The sequence below is a fragment of the Myiozetetes cayanensis genome, unplaced genomic scaffold (assembly GCF_022539395.1).
Source record: "Myiozetetes cayanensis isolate MyiCay16 unplaced genomic scaffold, myiCay2020 scf16, whole genome shotgun sequence".
NCBI classification, from domain to species: domain Eukaryota; kingdom Metazoa; phylum Chordata; class Aves; order Passeriformes; family Tyrannidae; genus Myiozetetes; species Myiozetetes cayanensis.
Window position 1 is genome coordinate 18124873 of NW_026087270.1, and position 23898 is coordinate 18148770.

The 23898-nt window shown below is 44.4% G+C and overlaps 1 protein-coding gene across 1 annotated transcript; it reads left to right on the forward strand.

Moving 5' to 3' along the window:
* The first annotated feature begins 781 nt into the window (after positions 1 to 781).
* Positions 782 to 23898, forward strand: MBTPS1 (membrane bound transcription factor peptidase, site 1). Its single transcript, XM_050311101.1, is given in 23 exon segments — positions 782 to 2402; positions 3499 to 3756; positions 4155 to 4358; positions 4730 to 4840; positions 6053 to 6162; positions 6530 to 6646; positions 7612 to 7679; positions 8270 to 8372; positions 9096 to 9247; positions 10163 to 10324; positions 10886 to 11030; positions 12105 to 12293; positions 12838 to 13010; positions 13652 to 13767; positions 14958 to 15114; positions 15967 to 16091; positions 16511 to 16588; positions 18095 to 18235; positions 20535 to 20642; positions 20645 to 20665; positions 21139 to 21265; positions 21928 to 22058; positions 23087 to 23898. Coding segments are annotated over 23 exon segments (3180 nt in total). The 5' UTR covers positions 782 to 2215; the 3' UTR covers positions 23284 to 23898.

Genomic DNA, 23898 nt, shown 5'->3' on the forward strand with positions numbered 1-23898 from the left:
CCTCACCCATCCCCGTGTCCCCTCTCCCATCCCCTATCCCCTCACCCATCCCCGTGTCCCTCACCCCTGTATCCCCTCACCCATCCCCTATCCCCTCATCCATCCCCTATCCCCTCATCCATCCCTGTATCCCCTCACCCATCCCCGTGTCCCCTCACCCCTGTATCCCCTCATCCATCCCCTATCCCCTCATCCATCCCCTATCCCCTCATCCATCCCCTATCCCCTCATCCATCCCCTATCCCCTCATCCATCCCCTATCCCCTCATCCATCCCCTATCCCCTCACCCATCCCCTATCCCCTCACCCATCTCCCCCTCTCTCCCGTCCCTCCCTCCCCTCGGGCAGCGGCTCCGCCCGGCGCCGGGCAGTGCGCGTGCGCGCGCGCGCGGCTCTCGCGAGATCTGTGTGGTAAACAGCGGCAAGATGGCGGCGGGCCGCGCTGCGGAGCGGTGAGCGGGGCGGGCGGGGCGGGCGGGGCAGGGGCGCCGCGGCTCCCTCAGGGCTGGGGGGGGGGCGGGCCCGGCGGCCTCCCCGGTGTTCGCCGGCCCTCGGCTCGGGCTGCCTCGCCCGCCGGCTGTCAGTTCACCGGCCGTTCTCCGGCGGGACCGCGCTCCGTGCCGGGCACCGGCACAGCTCCCCGGGACCGCGGCCGTGCCCCGCGGGGCTGTCCCGGCCCATCGCGGTCCCTGTGCCCGTCCCCTGCCCCGCTCCAGGGCACGGGCAGGCTGGCAGCGTGAGCCCCGTCCGGCCCTTGCGAGGGCGGCGTTAGAACAGCGAGCTCGGGGGTAGCTGTTCCTTTGCGCTTGGTTTCCATCGTACTTCAGCATCGCGCTCGCGTACAACCTGTTATCGGCCCGAAGCGTGTTTGCTTTGCTTATTTGTGTGGTTGTTTTATTTTATTGTCGTAAGGGTTATAAGCCAGGGAAGTGATAAGGCTGGCAAAGCTCGGGAAGACCAGCAGTCCGTGTACTGTACTGTAACTGTGTCAAGTTTAGGGATCAAGGGGAAACTTTATAATCACAAGCAGTCCCCAGCCTGTCATGGTGTTGTCAGTCAAGGGAAAACTTAGTAATGCTAAATAAAGTTAAATAAAAATGAAGCACCAGCTGTCCCGTTCAGACTGGCTTCGTGCCGTGGCTGTGCTGTGGGGTCAGTGCATCATTCCCCCAAGCAGTGTGACCCCCAGTGAGGCTCCTCCTTTGCAGCCCCGCTCACAGCTGCAGGGCACAGCTCTGCTCTGCTGGTGTGACAAACCAGGCAGAAATGTTTCTCTTTGCTTATCTCTTAATGGCCTTTAATCTGGCAGTTGCTGGTCAAGTGTTTGGGATGTAAAACAATGCCAGCATTGCAATATTTCCTGAGTGCATTATGCACTTTGGAACAGAAGGGGAAGAGGGTGTCCCTCCAGGTGGGAAACACTTTGAACACGTTTCTTTAGCTTCATGTTACTGCATTCTGTAATCAGCCCTTGTTTTTCGGGTGCCCCTGTGGTAGTGATGCATGTCCCAGATCAAACAAATTTGAAAGACTTTTTTCATGTCGATTTTCAAGCACAGGGACTGCAAGTTTGCCTCCTCTTGTATCTCTTGTCCTTACCAGGCCTTGTCATAGAGTTTGAGTCTGATTTTTTCCTCTTTGCTTCCCTCACACAAAGTGTGGTCGAGTTTGGTTGTTACTGTTGACTGTTCTGTTGTCAGATTAACACCAGGTTTTCCAGATCTGCTCTGATCTGAGCAAGGGAGAGACTTGAGAGTTACTGAAAAATTATTAAATGACATGTGAACATTTTTCCTGATGATTTCTAAAATGAGCTACCAAGGGTGTCGTGTTTTGGGTCTTTTTAGCTTTTCAGACTATACAGTTGCACAAACATGAATCTAATCATTTTCTCTATTGCCCTGCCTTACAGGTTGGCTTGCAGTCAGCTTTGCTAATTCTAGGGAGTTAACTCTACCATCAGAAATGGAGTACAGGACTCAGCCACCACATCCTGAGTGACCAAATGGTTTAATACAAAATGGAGAAGAAGCGTAGAAAGAAATGAGCCTGTTTGTTAGGCTTGACCTGAAAAGACCATGAAATCTCTCCTTATTCTGGACCCAGCTTTAAGAATATGCAGTTGATCAGCACAGTGAAAGCAACGTTTACTGAAACAAAAATGAACTAGTTTATAAAGAAGAAAATCGCGATTTGAATATATGGAATTTTTGGAATGAAACCATTTTCTTCTATGACCATGAAGTTTGCAAACATCTGGCTTGTTCTGGTTGTTATTTTACTCTGTGGCAAAAAACATTTTGGTACCAGACTAGGGAATTCCTCCCAGGAGGCTCACATTTGTCCTGGATGTTCTCGCCTTACTCTGAAAGTGGAGTTCACTTCGACAGTCGTGGAGCATGGTAATAAAGAGCTCAGCAGGCAAAAAATCCATGTGAACTTCCAGTGTGTGGCACTGATCTGTGGTGTTTGTGCAGTTGTAACATTCAGGGGTTCTGTAGAAGGATCATCTGCTAAATTCTCTATATTCAAAAAGAGAAACCCTTTTCCTGAGGTTCTTTGTTTATCTGGGGACAGCGTTCAAAGAACAGGAGAAGGGAGAGGGAAACAAGGAGGGGGTTAAAAGTGGAAATGGAGTGTGAGGGCTCAGGTGGGTAAGTTTGGAGTGTTCAGGAGCTGTTTGTTTCGGTCTGGGGGTGAGGTTGAGGCTCTTCTATGAAATGTAACTGCACAAATGGGCCTTGAAGGAGAGAGAAAGGCAAGAAGGCTCTGTGGGTTTGCTGAAGTTTGGAAGCGATAATATGAGCATGGAAAAATGGCAGATAATGGCAAAGGGAGCAGATGGAAGGCTGGGTGAGGTGATGTGCTGAGCTGGCAGGGGAAGCAGTAGGACACCCTGACCCTGCCTGCCCTGCTGCCTCAGGGAGCTGTCGTGTTCCCCCTGGAGCTGTGCTCGTGGCTGGGGTGTCAGCACTGACACCTCTGCGTGTGCCTGCTGAGTGGAGGGGGTGCTGGGGCTGAGCCCGCTCACAAATCACTGATGCACCTCAAGGACTGCACTGTTGGGACTGGCTTCATTTTCTGTGTGTGTAATAGTTGGTAAAGTCAGTAATTTGCACTAAAACTCAGTACCATGCAGGGTCTTAAGCCATACCTGTTAAACACACTGAATTGGCATATAGGTTTGTACTGCTGGATGTGATAGCAAGTCCGTTCCCTCTCCCCTGCTCCTCCTACATCCTTTCATCTTCCATAATACTTAAAATTCTACCTTCCTTTCAAAGGTTTTTATCATATTTTGCAGGTTTCCTGATGCAACACCCCCCACCCCTTCCCATTATGTAGCAGAGAAATAAACTGCGGATTTCTAAAAGCAATAAAAAAGTACCTCAAATTGTGGTTATTTGCTCTGAATAAAGAAAGATTCAGGCTTTGTGATGTGAATGCATGAGTAAGCTACTTAAACACCAGTTCTGATAAGTTGTGCTCTCGTTCCAGAGTATATTGTGGCTTTTAATGGATACTTCACAGCTAAAGCTAGAAGTACATTTATTTCAAGTGCGCTGAAAAGTAGTGACATTGAGAACTGGAGGATTGTACCTCGCAACAACCCCGCCAGTGACTATCCTAGCGATTTTGAAGTCATTCAGATCAATGAGAAGCAGAAAGATGGAGTGCTCACACTGGAGGACCACCCGAACATCAAGCGTGTGACGCCTCAGCGAAAGGTCTTTCGGTCGCTCAAATATCTGGAGTGTGAGTAATTTCCTGTGTGGTTTCATGAGATCTGCTTTGCAAGTGTTCTTGTTTCAAACCATCAGCTTAGCATTACAGAAGTGAGAAGTGCCCTGCAGTTTTTCTTTAATTTACAGAAATCTGTTCTTTTGCTTAGAAAAACTGTCACAGTGCTGTCATAACCTTTGCTAAAGCATGGCAGTGGTTCTGTGTTCAACTCAGAAACACTTCCTTTGCAGCAGTCAGGTACTTGAGGCTGTGGACCTCTGTATCCCTAGCAGATAAACCAGAAGCTTTTACTGATTCTGATTAGAGAAAATAGATACTCAGTAATAACAACATGATGTGTATATTTGCATAAAAAAGAAATCTTCTGTGTTTTTCCTCACACTGTTTGTTTTTATCCTGGTGCTGCCTAGCTGATGCGATGGTGCCCTGCAATGAAACCAGGTGGACTCAGAAATGGCAGTCATCCCGCCCCTTGAGGAGAGCAAGTCTCTCCTTAGGCTCTGGCTTCTGGCACGCGACCGGCAGACACTCCAGCAGGCGCCTGCTCAGGGCTATCCCTCGCCAGGTCGCTCAGACCCTGCAGGCAGATGTGCTCTGGCAGATGGGTTACACAGGTATGCTTTGGTGGTTGCCTCAGAACAATGACCTTGGAAAAACAAGGGAAGTGTAAGGGAGGCTGGCTGAGTTCTGTGTGTTAATCTCTCTTTGGGTGCCAGATCCAGAAAGATTGAGAAAGAATTTGGTTTGAAATGCGTTGTATATTTATGGAGTGCTGGTCTGTGTGTGTGAGTATTGTATTTAGGAGAAACTGGTCATATTTATGATCTTTGGCTGAATTTCTGAATAGGAATGTGAGTTTATTTAAGATCTGTAACTTACTGAGATTGTAAATCACGTGCTACATGAAGTGAAAGTTCTCTTTAACTCGATAGAATAGATTTACAATGGAGCTGAATCAGAAAAAGTAATGCTTTTCTATTAATAGGTGCTGGTGTGAGAGTAGCAGTGTTTGACACTGGTCTGAGTGAGAAACATCCACATTTCAAGAATGTAAAGGAGAGAACAAACTGGACTAATGAGAGAACCTTGGATGATGGTGAGTTACTGTGCAGTTTTCCAACTACTCCTGACCCTGCTGTGTTTTGCACTTGCTGCTGTGCTGCCAACATCTGTTCAAGCCTTATATTTTGTGATTTTAAGCTGAATTCTGCGGTGTCCCAAGCACTTTGTACTCAAATCAAATTCAGAAAAGGGTATCAAGGTTCCAGGAGGGTGTTGCATAAATCTCCCTTGAATCATACCTGACACTCATCATGGTCAGTGGGGAAATGCCAGGGCAAGATCTTGTGTAGGTGTAAATGCATTGTCACAGGAGGTGGCAGCGAGAGCAGAACCCACAAAGCTGTTTTCTTTTCTACTCCTTTTATGTTGCTGTTTCACAAGGCATACACATTTCCATACTCAAGGGGGAGAGCATTTGCCTTCTTTGCTGGGCAGTCCTAAACTGATCAGAGTTCTGGCACCTTTGTGGAAAGTTTTTTGTTCCGTATAACTGAACTTTTTATTTTCCGCAGTGTGTTTGTGTTCCCTCTTCCCTGCCGACCCCAGCTTGCCCTGACCGTGTGCTTTCCCACATATTAACTTCCTGCAGTTTGGGTCAGTGAGTCAGCTGGCAGTTTAATCTCTAGATTATATTGCTCAGTGTTGTGTGCATCTCTGCAGTTTTATCATGTGTGGTGTTCCCTTACATTGCAGCACCTGCTTCTGGGAGCTCGCTCTGTTCTGTGCCCACATGGTTGCTGCACAGGCAGACTTGGAGTACAAAAATATAATGCAGGTGGTCCAATAGAGCAAAAGCTGAATTATTTTTTTGAGGAGAGGGGGGAAAAAAAAAGGGTTTTCTTGTGTCATTGTTCATACTTAACAAAATATGGCCATTGCAGAGTTGGGATGAAAATTCTGTAAGAAGTTTACGTTAAACTGCATTGTGTCTGGGAGTTGTATTTTCCAAAATACTGTTTTTCTCTCATGATTTCAGTGGTAGCAATCAGGAGTGGATGGACTGGAGAGTGTATCACTCAAGTTTCATCAGCTGGTTTTCTGGCTACACAGGGCTGCAAACTCTGTCCCCACTGAACCTGGTAGCAAAATGTGATTCAGAGAGACTAGGACTGAACCCAGTGTTCGTGGTTTGTTGTAAAGTCTGATAAATGGATGTGATTTTTGCTATAGGTGATGTTTAATACTACAAATCCTTGGCAATGTTTGTCTTCTGACAGCTTATTTTGTTTCCTTCTCCTGTTGCTAGGTTTAGGCCATGGGACTTTTGTAGCAGGTGTGATAGCCAGCATGAGAGAATGCCAGGGATTTGCTCCAAATGCAGAACTGCACATTTTTAGAGTGTTCACCAATAATCAGGTAGCTACTTTACCTTTGTTTCAATTTCTGCCTTTCCAGGTTGATGCTGTACTGACCCTTTGGGAATATTGCACGCACTTGTAAGTGCAGGCATTGATAAGTAGGAAGGGTAGAGACATTTGTAAGAGACTTACCACAGGATTCCTTACAGTTTGCAGAGCTGGTGTGTTTTCAGCAGTGATATGTGGAAGTCTGATCTCTGTAGTGTGGGAGCCATCACTCAAATGTACTGAGCACTGGAGGTTTAAGGAGACCACTGTCACTGTTGTGCTTTATTCTGGTGGTGTTCTGCTCTGTCTGCAGTCTGTATTGCCATGCAATCACTGGATTTTTAATGGTAACTCTTCCCCCCTTTCTCTTCACACAGGTCTCATATACATCTTGGTTTCTGGATGCCTTTAATTATGCAATTTTAAAGAAGATAGATGTATTGAATCTAAGTATTGGTGGGCCAGACTTCATGGATCATCCGTTTGTTGACAAAGTTAGTATGAGGAGATGAAGTGGTCCTGGTGCTTGTATCCTTCACACAAATGCTGGACTTGCAGAGCTGTTTGTTTGCATCTGGTGCTGCTGACAGTTTCTGTGGAGTCTCGTTTGATGAGAGTAATTTTGTACAGTGTACAGGCTTTTAGGAATATATTTAAGGAACGGATTAAAAAACCCCAAGCACAACCCGGATGTTCACAGAGCCATGGAAAATGCTCTTTTACAAAATGCTCTGTGTACTTCTAAAAGTGACTCCCAAGCAAATGCTTAACTGAAATCCACCCTTCTTTGGTTTTTTTACATCTCAGCATGGTTAATTCATTTAATGGTAAAAAATATGTATAGTGTGGATTTAGTGAGTTTCTTAAACCATTTTGTTGAAGACCAAATAGGTAAGAAGGTACAGGTAGTTGATTCAGCTGTGTGGCAAGATACTTGTTTCAGGTTAGGATGGAATTAGGTTTTTGTCTTTGTAAATGTCATGGTTCCCTGAATTGTTGGTCTGGCCTTCAGAAGCATTAAGTGGATAATTCATTTTTTAAAAAAGGATACAGTCCTTCTTTGTGAAGGGTAATTAGGAGGTTTGAAGCATACAAATTCTTCCTTGTTTTTGTTATGATAACCTGCATTGAAATGTGGTTTGGCAGTGACTTCACTGTACTCCTCAGAGTCCTGCTGGAGGGGATTCATAATCCCTACTTGGCTTTGGCATCTGGACTGCTTTGTTGTGGACAGGAGTTTTCCTTTGTAATATAAAAGGGTTCTGTCAGCACTGTCACATAATCTTAAGTAAGTTTGGAGCTTAATACTGGGTATACAGTGGGATGTATTTTATGTGTCTGAGAAAGAAAGAGGTGTTGGACTAATCCTTCATTTCTGTCAGGCCCCATGGAGTATTTGGTTTTTAGACAAGACTCTTTTTTAGTGGCAGAGCCTCATGGTGAATGTTATTTTTTGTAGGTTTGGGAACTGACTGCTAACAATGTCATCATGGTCTCTGCTATTGGCAACGATGGCCCTTTATATGGGTGAGTTTCAGTGACCACTTCAGAGAGAACCAACTGTGTTGTTTCGTGGCTTTGGAAGTAGTTATGCTTGCTCAGAAGTTTTCTCTCTTTTTTTCTGTAGTCTGTTTGTAGAAAGTGACTCTTAAACTCTTTTCAGTGTCCTTATTACTTGCATTTTGTGAAGTACTTAGCTCAATGTTTTTCACTGAAACAGTGGAAAGTCAGTAAAAGAATCATGGCAGTGCTTTCAGCTGACATTTCTCTGTTAGAGTGAGCAGACTGACCTTGGACCTAAGGAATACAGAAGGGATCAAGCCACAACAATTTGTGGTGTATTTCTAAAATAAATGCCTAAAAAGGGATTTTGTTTTGTCTTCAGGGTGTGTGGTTTGGTAGTTACTGAGTTAGTAACTGCCTGAGAAGTTACTGTCACTTGTCAAGTATAACTGTATCTGTTTGGGACAAAATTTGTTTCTGTGGAGATGAAAAGGAGTATCTGACAAAAATCCAATGGCAGCGTGTCTGTCACCGAGATAAACTTATGGCTGTGTCTTGGGTTTGGGGTGTTGGTTTGTTGGGGTTTGTTGTTCCTATCTCCCAACTCGTTCTAGGACTCTCAACAATCCTGCTGACCAGATGGATGTGATTGGAGTCGGTGGCATTGACTTTGAGGATAACATAGCTCGCTTTTCATCTAGGGGAATGACCACTTGGGTAAGACACTCTGACTGTGCCAGCCACATCTGCAGTCAAAATAAGGGCCTTGGAAAGGCAGCCTGTTTCAAAGGGGTAATCCTGTGCAGATGGGATTTGTTGGAGAACCAATGAGAAAAGATTTCGTGAGAGATCAGAGTAGTTAGAGATTGTAAGTCTTTAAGCAAGAAACTTAATGTTCTTTTCAGGGTGTCTCATTATTAATCCTGACCACTACTGACATTTTTGATAAATTTCTAAAACATTCAGTTCCTTTTGATTGATGGTGAGCACTTGTCTGTGGGGTTCAATCTGCAAACATGAAGGCCTACCCTTGTCCTTTAGTTTAAAAATCCTAGGATTTCCAGATGCTACATGTAACATTGTACTTCCTTACCTGTAGAGCTGAGGTCGTGGTTGCTGCACACACGATTTCAGGTGAGCTTGCAGTGTGATCTCAATGAAGGGGAATATCACATGGCTGTGTTTGTGTAGCCAGGTGGTGGCGAGGTTCTCATTTTGTCAGTGGTTTCATGCTTAGATCCTAACCAGCAGTAATGCTGAAATGTTGAGAACTTGTCATAAACAGCCTGAGTCTTTCTTTAGGTTGCTATTCTGTGATGCTGAACCTCAGCTAATTCAGGTGATAATTTTACTTCTGCATGAGCTGCAGTTACTTTAAGTGTGCAGATGAAGCACAGTGTTCATTGTACTTAGGGCAGTAACCCATCTGTTTGTTTGCAGGAGCTGCCTGGAGGTTACGGTCGAGTGAAGCCTGACATTGTCACCTACGGCTCTGGGGTGAGAGGTTCTGGGATGAAGGGTGGATGCCGCTCTCTCTCTGGGACCAGTGTGGCATCTCCTGTGGTGGCAGGTGCTGTGACTTTGTTAGTGAGGTGAGTCCTAAATAAGGATCTCTAAACCCATCAGGAGGGTGATAAAATGCCATATAAAGGAATTCACCGACTGAAACTGAGTTGTGTTTAGAGGTAGGAAAACAAACCTGGACTACAAAATCACTCTTATTCTGCCTGACACATTACCTTGTCTGGCTACCTCTAAGTTTCCTGGGAAAAACTTGAGAACTGTTTTGTATAATAGTTACATCTTTGAGAATATAGCTAGGAAGCTATAAAGCTATTTTGTCCCATTTTTTAATCATTTGGAATTGCTGAGCTTATATTAATTGTGTTATAAAAGAGCAGGTGCTCAAAGTAGGCGCCTGTAGCAGATAATTATCTGCACACTTGTAAATCTGATAGGATGTAGGGTTTATGGCTTCTCCCCAGTTGCATAAGTCAGCTGTTGCAGACGAAAGGACTTGAAGGTGGGAATGGCAGGTGTGTCCTCTGTGTTTGCCATAGCTACATAAGGATGAAACAAATGTTTTTTGGAGAAACAGGCCAAAAATTCAAAGTCCTCATTGCACATCCCCTGTAAAATGGTGCATTTTTCTTTGAACAACAAAGCTATTTTCTCCCCTTGGAAGACACCAAGTATTTTATTTAGCATATAAAGATACTGCCCTGATTGTAATGACAGCTGGTCATGGAGAAACTGTAAGGAGAAAAAATCATATATTATTAGTTTTTAAGAGAAGTGCATCAGAAACTTGTCGCTCTTCTACCTCTGAATGGGTGAGAAATCAAGCAATAATTGACTAGTATGAGCAGAAGATGTTACTCACAACAAACTGGCTTTTTGATTGGATTTTCTTTAAATCAAATGACTGTTCAGGCAGAACATTGAACAAGGCTAGGTAAAAGCTAGACCAAAGGCCACCTGATGGGGGTTATTATTCCCTCTTGCAGCACAGTTCAGAAGCGGGAAATGGTGAATCCAGCGAGTATGAAGCAGGCACTCATTGCGTCAGCTCGGAGGCTTCCTGGAGTCAACATGTTTGAACAAGGGCATGGCAAATTGGATCTTCTGAGAGCTTATCAGATCCTCAACAGCTATAAACCACAGGCCAGGTTAATTTTAATCCTTAATTATCAATGGGGCACTGTAATGTGTTCTTTTCTTCAGAGAGCAGGTGGTGTGGGTGGAACTCAGTTGAGCAATCTGTGCTTGTGCAACAAGAACTTGCACAGATCTTACGTAATCCTGAAGCGTGAATTTGGAGGAGAGAACGGATGAGAAGTCGAAAGTGTTTTCTGCCTAGGTTATTGCAGTGTAGGGGATGATTTATTTTCTCTCATAGCCTTAGATGGTATGAGTAATGTAATCTGGAACACAGTGGAAAAGTACTTAAGTTTTAACTTTTGAGAATAAGAACATTTTCCCTGTACTGAAAAGTTTCTCTTTTTGTGTGTGAAAATCTTTTCACAAAACTTAAAATTTAGAAAAAAAGTTAGAGAGGGAGGGAAGAAGATTTTGGAGCAGATTTGGGCAGTGAGGTGAGAGCTTGACAGAGTAACTATGACTGACATGGTTTATCTGTAATTTTTTCATAGTTACGTGTAGTTGCGTGTTCTTCTTCTGCCTATTGATTTTTTTTCTCTTTAAATTTTCCCTCCTCCTTCCTGCTGTAGTTTGAGTCCAAGCTATATTGACTTGACCGAGTGCCCCTACATGTGGCCCTATTGTTCTCAGCCCATATACTATGGGGGGATGCCAACTATTGTTAATGTTACGATCCTTAATGGCATGGGAGTCACCGGGAGAATCGTGGACAAGGTAAGTATCAACATTGTTCCAAGTTCCACTGTTAGTGTTGCTGAAAGCTTCCCCGAAAGTACTGCTTTAGCTCTGAATTTCCTAGAACAGATGTCCCTGCTGAGGGCAAGAGATGCAAAGTGTTTGATTAAAGGGTGCACCCAGACAGGTACGTTTGTCAACACGGGCTGTCTACAAGTTTCCAGGCAATGCGTTGGTTTCAGAGGGGTGTAGTGTTTTATCTTTGTAAAATCAGTTTGAATTGAGATGAGCTTAGAGATTTCTTTGTATTCTCTAACAGCATTTAAAATCTTTTGGATAGACTTTCCTCTTTTTATTTTTTTTTTTTTGGTCTGGAGCATAAATGCTCTTAGTAAAGAATCCTGACGCTGTAAATCATGCCTCTTCCATGGGTCAGAGTGACCTGAATGTATCCACTTAACCAAGCTCTGCTGCAAAACCTGTTCTCTCACACCAGTGATGTTGAGTTCCTTGGGTAGGGAGGTTTTTAATTAAGTTTAAATGTAGAATAGATTAGGGAATTGAGACAAGTTAAATAAGACAGCTGTTGGATAACTCTAGCCAGTGTAAATGAGCCTAATTTCCACATTTTAGGGTGATCCCTAAGGTGTGTGTTGGATTCAAGCTTACATTAAAGGGTGTTGAAGCTCTTATCTGAGATCTTTAGCTTATGGTGACACTCCCACGCAGCTGCTGTCATTTGCCTGTGTCTGTTAAACTGTTAGCTCTCTCTGTTACTGAAAGGAAAGTCGGTGTCCTTACCAACACATTTTTGCACAGGACCTCAGAACACTGAATCAGGTTCACTTGGGCAGTGTGCAGTTCAGGTAACTTCTCACTGTCCTGCCTCTGAAAAGCCTGGAGTCTGGGTCGTTAGGGCTGTCACAGTGAGGTTGATTCACTGGCACAATGCCAACCTTGTAAACTTTGTGGCTATTTTTAAATTGGACATAACCTTCAGAAGAGCTAATGTTTGTTATTACTTCTTTGTGCAGAGGAAGGGGGGGCTCTGTGTGCAGAAATTGGTGACTGCCAGTGCTGTGTTACCCATGTTGTGCACTCTTCATTTCACAGCCAGACTGGCAGCCCTATCTCCCTCAGAACGGGGATAACATCGAGGTGGCTTTCTCCTATTCCCCCGTGCTGTGGCCTTGGTCTGGATACTTGGCAATTTCCATCTCTGTAGCAAAGAAAGCAGCATCTTGGGAAGGCATTGCCCAGGGTCACGTTATGATCACAGTATCATCCCCTGCAGAAAATGAAGTAAGTTCTGTGTATTTCTGGTTTTCTGGGTTAAGGATTGTTTAAACTGCTTGTGGACATACAAACACCTTGTTTTTAAGGGTTTGCTCTGCTCCTGTCATAAGCATAAGTTAAATTGGGGTCAGGAAATTGAAGAGTACAAATAATGATCTTTATAGTGGAGAGCAGGATTAACTGCAAATTGGATATAATTTGAAATCAGAAAAACTTCTCCTTGAGACTGACTTCATACTTTTACTTGTTTATTGCGAATTTTTATGGGTTTTGGAAAAGATTACTCAGATATGTTTCTCCTATAACCATGTGTAATTGTTCCTGAGAAGCTTTTAAGGCTTTAAACAATTGAACCAAAGCACAGTTGTAACATACATCAAGTATTTTATATTCTGTGTGTAAATATGAACTGCTGAGTGCAGAAAACAGTCCCGGGGTGATTTAAGGCACAGCTCGCCTCTTTGTGTCCAGAGCTGGTACTGGTGACTGAAAGCAGATTGGTACCTCCATTTCTCTGGTGTTTTACGCTGTAGTTTGTTCTGTCCTGCAGTCTAAGAACGGTGCAGAGCAGACCTCGACGGTGAAGCTTCCCATAAAGGTGAAGATTATTCCCACTCCACCTCGCAGCAAGCGAGTCCTTTGGGATCAGTACCACAACCTCCGCTACCCACCAGGATACTTCCCCAGGGATAATCTGAGGATGAAGAACGATCCATTAGATTGGTATTTATCTCAGGTTCTATTAAATCACTGTTTCTTGATGTGTTAATGCTATGGGATAACTTCACTGAATGCCAGAGAGCTCTGGCCCTGTTCAGTGTGGTGTGGGATTATCTCCTCTAAGAAAACCATGAAAAGCACTTGGACTCTGTATGCTTTTGGTGCAGGATTGTTTTTTGTGCTCTATGGTTTTATTCACATGAAATGGAAAGCTTTTAAAATCCACATTTAAGATACTAAGATTTTTTTTTTTCACTTTTCTACCCCAATTTCTCCCAGGAAGGTAAGGGGGGTACTTTATTAAATGCTTCAGCACTCACTTATCAAGCAAACATGAGAATTTAAAAGACTGGCTCCCAAAGAATAGACCCCTTGTCTGTTGAGGGAGACTTTGTTGAAGCAGGGAAAGGCTTGGCTGACCTGTTGCCTTTGACAGATGGAGGGGGAAGCCTCTGTAGGAAGAGTCATTCAGCCTAAGTGTCTCAGTGAGGATTGCCTGGGTCGGTGACCAGGACATGGGCTTTTGGAAAGCTGCTTGGAGCATGTAAATACGGCAGGTGGACAGGATTTCAGGAGGTCAGAAAGGTGGAAATCAGATTTCTGCATGCCAGTTTAAATGCCTTCAACACTCTTCTCTTTCTAAGGAATGGGGACCATATCCACACGAACTTCAGGGACATGTACCAGCACCTGAGGAGCATGGGGTACTTTGTCGAGGTTCTCGGTTCCCCATTCACGTGCTTTGATGCGAGTCAGTACGGTAAGCACCAGTTAATCACCTTGTTCTCCAGACTGTTAACTTCTTCCTAAAGGAGCCTGGTTTTTGGAAGACCTAAAGTGTTGTGGGTGGGCAAATAAAAATTCTCATGGCAGTAGGAAAATACTATGACAGTGAGTGTATTTGTTATTTATGTGCCGATATTTGGTTCTGCAAAGTGCTGCTGGAGAAGCTTGGTCCATCTGCCACTTCTCCCTAGGTTGTGCTGTTGCACACTTTGGTGAGAGTGCACTCTGTCCCATCACCCGTGCCATTAGCGTGGTCTCTACATGATCTTTATCAGAATGCTTTCCAAACACAGCCTGCCTGGACTTGGGGAGTTGTCTTGGTTGCAAGGGACGGTGAGACATGGAGCCAGTATCAGTGGGTTATCAGATTGCTCAGGGTGTCACCCTGTGGAGATTTGCAGGGTCTCTGAGGGTGGGAATTTCACCACCTCTCTGGGCAATCAGAAAGAAAAGCAGCAAAATGGCTTGGTATTTAGAAGCAGTCTAAAAGCATAAGCACGTTTTCAGGGAAGAAAAAGATGTTTTTCTGGTAATGTTTTTTCAGTGATGCAGAGAAGGTTGTGCTTGCACGTTCACAGGAGTGGAGAGGATTGTATGAAAGTGGCAGTGGCACTTCAGTCTGCTAAAATGCAGCTGTAGTTTTCAAGGTGTGAGTCAAACCACTCTGCAGTGTCATTGCTGTCTCCCTGGCTGCCAGTCTGAGTAGGGAGTGGAGTACCTTTGAGAGTAGCAGCAGTGAAAAAGCTTCTGCCCAAGGTGTGTCTGCATTAGCACTTCAGTTTGGATCAGTGGTGAATCCCCTCGTTGTCCTGTTCTCCCAATCTCCCTGTTGTCCATTTATGGAGCATTTGGGTGAGACCAGACTGCAGAATACACACCTGACATACACAGACATTTGGTTCATGAGACCACAAAAGCATGAGTCATAAGTAACACCCTAAAAGCTTACTGTGCTGCCAGAATAATTTTTGGATACATTTGTAAACAAAAAATATCCTATATTGTCCATCCTTAAATGTGACTTCATTAGGTGAGCTGCCAGAGCAGGGTACACAGACCAGATATTGCCAAAATGTGCACTTGTGTTGAGTCCTGCCTGGGTGTGTGAACAGTGATTACATTGCAGTGACCGTGGTGAGCTCCTCTTTCTGCCTTTACACACAGGGACTTTACTGATGGTGGACAGTGAGGAAGAGTATTTTCCTGAGGAGATCACCAAGTTGAGGAGGGACGTTGATAATGGACTTTCACTGATAGTCTTTAGTGACTGGTACAACACATCTGTGATGAGAAAAGTCAAGTTTTATGACGAAAACACAAGGTACTGGTTTATTTCCTTAGTTCTTCAGGAAATAAAATGCCACAGAACTGCCATTTTATGCACATATTACCCTGAAAATCCCAGATGTGACATGCTGTACTTAGCACTTGGATAGTACTTACACTTGGGTACCTATAAGAAGTGATTACCTGAAGAGCAAAATTGACCTTAAGCTGCAGCTTAAGGAGCATAGCTATTTTATTGTGATTGCAAAGGCCCCTTTGGTAATGTAATCTTCTTCTAAAGCCAAGAAAAACATCTACAGTGAAAAGAAATAAGAAGTTGGAGAATGGCAAACAAATGACAAATGGATGTGTTTTCACATTAGGGGAGCAGAATAGAAAGAAAATGTGCATTGCAAGCAGCATAACCAGGTTGTGCACCCATTATTGAAATTATTCCATGTATCATATAAAGAAAAAATACCTGAGTATCACCAGTGAGTAATTGCTGTAGTTGTCAGTCTATCCTGTGTTACTGTTGAGCCAGAGAGATCTGTTCTGCAGTTTGTTTTGAATAGTTGGAAAGATGAGAAGCAGGTTACCTGACTGGTGGTTTTGCCTCAGCTTACCAAACAAAGAGCATAAGACTGAATTTCTTTCTAAGAAATCAAAGTTTTCCATGCAACTGAAATGCACTGGCAACTTTACATTAGTATTACCTACCTTTTGCTCAAAAGCACTGGTGTCAAAGAGAGACAGCTGCTCACATGTCCCTGGTCTTACATCAGGCTTTGAAATGGAGTTTATTATCTCAGTGACTTTGAAAGTCTGTATGCAGGCAGACACATAACTGTTGGTTATCCAGGTGTATTCTGTATCTTAGTGAAGTGTTACACTGTAATTTTTACAGGCAGTGGTGGATGCCTGATACTGGAGGTGCTAATATCCCAGCTCTCAATGATCTGCTTTCTGTCTGGAATATGGCCTTTAGTGATGGGCTGTATGAAGGAGATTTTACCATGGCAAGTCATGAAAGTGAGTACTGGAGTCCCTTTGCCTACACAGGCTGCAGTGGGTTGTTTGGAAAATAGTTTTCTGAAAGTGTGAGTTGGGTGAGAGTGAAGGGAACCACTCCAATTCAGTGGCAAGAGGCTTGTAAGGTGCTTAAATAATTAATTCTTCTGTAGATGTTTTCATAGCATTTGATTAAGCTTCTCAGTTTAAAAAAAGATCATATCAATCTCCTAAATGGAAAGGTTTGAAAACAGCATGTAAAGGTGAGCCTGCAAAAGCTGTGCTGGGAAGTGCCTCGTTTGCAAATACACTCATTAGTCAAAAGATGCAAATTCAGTGCAATATTCCTGGGAATGTTTTCTTCTGGGCTTGTGTTATGGTGGGAGGGGAGGGAGTGCTATTTTTGGTCTAAACTGCAGTTTTGTGGTGGTGTCTTTCAGTGAATTACGCATCAGGGTGCAGTATTGCAAAGTTTCCAGAAGATGGCATTGTCATTGCACAGACTTTTAAGGATCAAGGTATGAGCTTCCTTGTCTTTCCTCTGTGTTTTGGGTAGAACTTTGCACAAGCAAAGTTGCAAAGTCTAAAGGTCTAAAAGCAGTGACTGTAAAACCACACTGCCAGGCTCGGTGTCCTTCATTTTGCTCAGAACATGCAGTTGATGCCTAACAGGCAGCTGCAGCACGACTCTGTGTACAGGTGTTCTACAGAACAACATCCCAGTGGATGTGTGCAGTCTTCTGCTGTGATTGCTGTGTGTGAACACATCTACATGTGTGTTGTGCATCTTTGAAGGGCATGGGTTGTACCTGTGTTACTTGTTCGTGTTTGTCACGAATCTCAAATGCCACTGAAATGTATCCCCTAATCACTGCCATATTTAGCATGAGTGTTGTGGTAGCTGTGGTGATCTAAGGATGTAAGCAAGGAAAATTTTAGTAGACAAAATGTCAGCAGCTAAACTCTCATAAAGGAAAAGATTATGCCTATGGGAAGCCTGTGGTCTCAGACTTCAGGGGTCTGTGCATATATGTTCTCTTTGCTTTTATCAGAATATCTTGTGAGGTGGAAATTCAGGACTGTAAGGACGGCAGGCAGGTAAAAAAGAAAAAATCTTGTATTTGGTGAGCCTTTAGGAAGTGCTGAGCAGGAGCAAATGAGTGAACTGTCAGAGTGCTGCAGGTCAGGTTTGTGTACGAGGGCGTAGAGGGTTTGAGGGTGAGAGCAGAGGCACGTGCAGAGCTTCTGATACAACCCAGCAGCTGCCAGAGGAGATCAGTAAGTTCATTGTATTTTTGACTTCTGATGTGCAGTGGAGGTGATTACCTAGTGGAGACCTTTCTGGAACAGCGAGGAGATCATCCACTTGAGCCTTTTGGAGGAAAGACAGTATCCCTGTATGCTGATGGCTTAGGTATTTCCTCATGTGAGAGAGAGAAGGAGTGTCAGTTTGACAAGTAGCCTCCTAGACCTGCTTCTCCTGTTGAATCCTTTTCAAATTTGTATTTGGAATTTATTCCCTTTGCTTGGGACACTGTGTTTAGACACCAGAAGCAAAGCAGAGAGTTCTTCTGCTTCATGAATTGCAGTGAAATTTGATGGTCTTTACTTTTTGGAATGGGTGTTAGAGGTGGCAAACCTTTAACCTAAAATCAGCTTTCTGTAGAATTCTGCAGAAGGACTGAAACAACATAAAGAGCAGGACATTTTGGCTTTAAACCTTTTACTGAGGATACTGGAATTTTTCGTCTAAGTTTGTTGAAGATAATCCAGGGTCTTTTCTTCTTCTCCACCAAAGAAAGAAAAAATTTATTACCAGTAGGAAACTTTACAGTTTCAGGGTCTCAGAGCAGTTTCATTTTTATCATAACATCATGGGGGGGTTGAAAACTCTTTCTAAAAGTGTGTGACGTGACGTGTGGCAGAGCAGCGTGTGGCAGTTTGCGATGCAGGCTGCGGTGACTGTCGGGTGAGTCGATACTGATGCTCTGCAGGCTGTGCAATTTATTTGTGCTTTGCTTTAGGTCTTGAAGTTTTAAAACAAGAGACTGCTGTGATTGAAAATGTCCCTATTTTGGGGCTTTACCAAGTTCCCTCCGAAGGTGGTGGCAGAATTGTTCTGTACGGCGACTCCAATTGCCTGGATGACAGCCATCGACAGAAAGGTGTGTGAGTTTGGCACACAGGGAGGGTTATTGTCCTACTCTGACAGCTGTCCTGGGGGGGTTTACAGCTCCATCAGAAATAGCTGGGCTTTAGGGACTCTGAATAGTCCTTACTGGGGATTGATCTCGGTTCTGCAGAGCTCTTCAGTTAAACAAAAGAGCACCCCCCATTAAACAGCCCTCTGGTAGATGGTGCTGTTTCTCCCCCACACTGTATTTTTCTGTTCCACAAGCTTTGGAGGCTGGTTTTGGGATGGTGTCTTTTTGCAGGGAGGGGGTGGTTGGTGGGTTTTTTTGCTTCTTTGGGGTGCTTTTGTTTACAGAAAGCACAAACAGTTACACATGCCTGATTTGAGCTGTGAAGAGGCCATTGGAGGATCCCTTCCCTTCACTTTTTCCCTGGTTACATTTTCAGAATATTTGTATGGAACAATGGATTTTATCTTCTGAGTTTGCTCATTAGCCTGCCTTGTTCCCTTTGCAAGGTTTCCTGTGAGGATTTATGGTGATGTTCCACATTGCAGTTGTGCATTACTATTTTCTGGTTATTCTGCTTTGACACAATCCAGCTGCTGAAAAGATGTCAGAAAGCAGGAATTCCCATTTGTGCTGTCAGAGTGTTTGTTTGCAGCTCTGGGTGGTGAGTGTGTGAGGGGTTTGTGTGTGTGTGGTTTCTGTGACTCCCAGAGGAGCCATGCTCTTTGCCTACACACTGGGCTGGATTTTTGTAAAACCTTTTTTTCTAGCACTTTGTTTGATCTGACTTCTCAAATTTATAAGAAGTTGCTTGGGGGTCTCATAACATGTAAAGCACAAGCTGGTAGAACTGTGGCTCGAGGGGACGAAGGTAATCCAATATGCAAAGTCTTTCTGCACTGCCACTGAACAGAACTGGATTTTCCTTTTGTGATGAAAAGTACATCTCTAATTTTTTAAGCTTTTGTCACCGACATTTTAAAATATTAGGTTATGCAATCCATGCCTAATTTATTTAAGTTTAAAGGAAGTTACTGCCTAAGGGAGCTCTCCCATCTGTAGCTCATTTCTTTCTCTCCACATATTTTGGGTTGTTTTTAAAGTTCTCCAGTTTCTCCTTATCTGTCTTTGAGTTGTTTCCTGTGAGTTGCCCTAACACCTGCCTAGCAGTGCCTTAGTGCTTGCTTTAGGTTATTGAAAGCACAAAGCATAGGAGAAGATACACAGCTTTAAATTAAGTAGTAGAAAATAACTTGTGACCTCCCAAATGCCATTAAATTCAGTGTGACCTCTGAAGCAAGAAAAAGTGGAAGGCTTTAAGGAAATCCTTTAAAATTAGCTTTTAAATTGTGAACCAAGAGCTATGTCTCCTGCAGAGACATCGGGGTGAGGTAAATTCCTAACATTTGTGAATATAAATCCTTAAAATCTGATTGACCTCTTTAAAAAATCAAAGGTGAGGGTTTAAGGGGCACCAGGATTATGAAGATTAATTCCCATTCCCAGCCAGCTGTTCCCGGGGGGAGAAGTTCTGAGAAAAGCAGTTTGCTGTGTGGTTGGAAACAGCTAATAAGGCACAGTCCTCCTCCTGCCAAGGGAACCTTGGAGGGTTGTGATGTTAACTGGCTGGAGTGCTGGTTTGTTAGGAGGAGCTCTGGGTTAAGGTAGCAGTAATTCAGGAGAGAATCAAAACAAGGGATCACTGCTGTTGAAGTGCAGAGGAAATCCATGCCCCAGGTGTATCGTGGCACTGATTGCCAGGCTGGTCTGTGCCACAGCTGCCGTGGGCACTGCTTGTGCTTTGGCTGGGATGTAGCCAGAACGTTTCCCCTTTGCTTATTTCTTTTTTAAGCTTGTGGAAGCAAGTGAGTTACAGCCTTGCACTGAAAACACTGCCTTGTTCTTACTTATCAAGGTATTTATTTTGTCCTTTCGAAAAAGTAGTTGGTTCTCCCTTTTGCTGTTAAAAGTGATACCAAAAGCTCTGAGCTTGCTGTGTTTCCACACTGAAAAACCTCGTGATTTTTGTCAGGACTTGGATGGCCTCGCACAACCTGAATTCCTCTATCTGAGACCTGCTGGTTTATGTCCTACTCCCCAAAAGAGCCTGGTTTGGTACAAAAGAGAAGATATTTTAGGACTGAACAGATTAATTTTGTGTTTGGGGATAGTGTGTGGGAAGTTGCGTCTTTGTGAAAGACGAGGCCAGGAAAACGGATTGTGCTTCTGAGTGTCCTTAAAGCCTTCTTAACAGACAGATGAGCCATTTGAAATGTGGCATAATGCATGTCTTGTTTGGGGCTTGGGGCTGTGCAATCCACAGATTGCTTCTGGCTGCTGGATTCCCTGCTGCAGTTCACTTCCTACGGGGTGATGCCACCGAGCCTCAGCCACTCCGAGAGCCGGCAGCGGCCGCCGTCGGGAGCGGGATCCTCCTCCCGGAGAGGATGGAAGGTGAGAGCCTTCACTGCCCAGCAGAGCCCTTGACTGAGGGGCTGTCAGGGGAGGGGAGACCCCTTGGGTTATGTGCCAGTAAGGGTAGTTTGTTGGGAGCTCTCCTGTGTTGTTTTACTAAAGAGAGCGCTTACTGTGAGGTTTTGTCATGATATAGTTGTGGTTAGACTGAAGAAAATATTCTGTCCTTCCAGCAGGAATATTTAGATGCCTGGTTCTGCTAGGGAGCATTCTAGTTATGGCTGCAGAGCAGTTATAAAGGATTCAGTCTCATCTCACGTGCTGCCAGCAAAGCTTGGATTACCTGCTGTGTCAGGTGCAGGCTCGTACTGTTTTGTAAGGTACCCTCTGGTAAATTGTCCCTGAGTTGTAGCTGTGAGCCACAGTCACTGAGCAGCACTGTTTGGCCTGGGGTGAATGCTGGTAGCTCATCCTGTCCTTTGGTAACCCAGCCTCTCTGCTGTGAGTTGCAGGTAACCACTTGCATCGATACTCGAAGGTGCTCGAGGCTCACTTGGGAGACCCTAAACCCCGGTCCCTTCCTGCCTGTCCTCACCTGTCCTGGGCCAAACCACAGCCTCTGAATGAAACTGCCCCCAGGTTTGTAGACATCTTTCTTACACAAGAAGTCTCATTTTCGAGTTCAGCTGAAAATTTATTTCTTCCATCTGCTCTTGAAAGGGACAACAGGAATGCCTTTCCTAGAGAACTACCAGATTGCAAAGAGGAAATAATCATAAATGTCTCTTCAGTGAATAATTCTGACTCACCTAATAGCTACACTGTGAAACTGTGGGATTTTAAAAATAGCTTCACCAGTCACTGTTGTGATTGAATGATCCCAGCTCTGAGTGAACAGTGTTGCACAAACCCATCATCAATGTGTGGCTTTGAAATTCCTGACGTAGCTTCTTGGACAGCTCTCCCAGTGCTGCTTCTGTCATGTCATTTGTCAGGCACTCAAAGGAATGTGTGTTAGCACCCAGCCCTGACTTGTCTGCTGAGCTGGTGATGGGTCCTTTTGGTAGTCTGTGTGCAGGAGAGAGTGTGGTTGTTAGTAAATAGTTGTGTGCCTGTGGTGTCTGAATTTAAGTTTGGAGGCCTGCCAACTGCAGAACCTAAAGAATGGATCAGATTGTCATCTGGGTCCAGACTGTGAATGAGACGGAGCTTTCAACTGGTCACTCTCTGTATATGTTGCTAGAAAATTCCTTGCATTACCTGCAGGTGGGCAGACACCTCTGTCTTTCAATTTTTTCTAGCAACCTTTGGAAACATCAGAAATTATTGTCAATTGACCTGGATAAAGTGGCACTGCCCAGTTTTCGACAGAACCGACCCCAAGTGAGACCATTGTCCCCTGGAGAAAGTGGAGCATGGGACATTCCTGGAGGTAAATACTGAAAACTTTGAAAATTGATGTTCGTGGTTGTGCTTTTTGTATAAGTTTTGAAAAAAAAACCCCAAAACCCAACACAGCCATATGATAGGCCACTGTTTATTTTCAGTTGCAAAAAACATACAAATAATAGTATGGCTGTGTCAGAAAAGGCTGTTAGAAAAGACAGGTGTGAATTTTTTTTCCACATGAAGAGTTTATTTGATAGAAGGCATCATGACACACTGGGAAGAAGATCGTGGTGGGTGCATTTTGTGTAGTTGAGATTTGTTTTGGCACAGTTCAGACGGACAGGTGTCAGCAGCAGCCCCTGTCCTTGGGAGCTGTGGCCATGTACCCACTGCTGATAAAGTTCCTTCTGTGAGTGCCCAAAAGCAGAGTCCAGAAGCGTGTGTTGGAATGGTGCCTTGGGCAGGTTATTACACCAGCACACGATGCCGAGGACTCCAACCAGCTTTGTCCAGTGGTGGGCTGCTCTCCTACACAAGCTTGGCCCTGAAGACCCAGCTGGAAGCAGTTTGAAAGCCTCATACGGACTCTTTTCCCAGTCTGAGCTGCTAGACCAGAAGACACCTGTAAAAATGAAGGTTTGTTTCTACAGCTCATTCTCACCGTATCCACCCACGGTGTCTGGAGCAAGCCTGAAACCACTTTCCTTGTTCCATCAGGGTTAGAGTTACAGCAATTACTTACTAATAAGATTATGGCCGAGGATCTGCATCTCTCTCCTAGTGCAGAACAGAAGATTGTTGTTACAGGGGAAATCTGGGTTATACTTTGATGTGCCCACATCGATCAGGGTGGAAGTGCTGGTGCTTTTCTGTAGCGTTAGCATCCTGTCTTGTTTTCGCTAATCGGTCTGCAGCTGTTAATCTTCCTGTCTGAAGTGTAATCTGATTAATGGCTGCTTGGTCTTTGAACAAGAGTTACCGTCGGGCCGTTCTGGTAGGTGGCATTAACACCACAGAGACATCGCAGCTCACGTGGTCAGGACCTGCTGCCAAACCTCTTTGCCTTTCCAGGTATAATGCCCGGCCGGTACAACCAGGACGTGGGACAGACCATCCCGGTCTTTGCCTTCCTCGGGGCCATGGTGGTTCTGGCCTTCTTTGTGGTGCAGATCAACAAAGCCAAGAGCAGGCCAAAGAGACGGAAACCACGAGTGAAGCGACCGCAGCTCATGCAGCAGGTTCATCCACCAAAGACACCCTCGGTGTGAAAGCTCTGCCGTGCCAAAGATCACCTCCTGTCACCACGTGCTTTCCTGGGCAGCTGATCGCTCCCAGTGAGGGTGCAGCAAATGCAGCACTGATAGTAACGTGCACCTGACATCATCTCATAGTCTTTGGCTTCTGGAGAGAAAAAAAAAAAGGACCTCATCTGATCATCTGTATATAAAACTGCAGCTTTAAGCAGCTGAAGCCACCAAAGACTTGAATACTGTTTAAATGGCTGCTTAGTCACTACATATCCCAAGAGGGAGAAATTGGACCTTTTTTTAAGCTGACCAAACTAAAGTTTATTTGTTTAGAGGCTATTTTCTATATTTATTGTTGGGGAGGGCGGGGGAAAAGTCACTTTAAGGACCTCTACTAAGGAAAACAAGTGCATTTTTTTGGATGGAATGCAATTTTCTAGAACGGCATTTACGCTGGAGAGTACAACGTGCACCATTAAAGGAGGGAGGGGCCGAGAGACCAGTATAAATCAGTGAGGCATACTCCTGCAGTTTATTTTTATAAAGCCAACTACCATGATGTTTTGTAATTTTTGGTCATGATTTCACCGTTGTTGGTGAAGCAGATTTTCAATAAATATGTTATCTATATGAAGC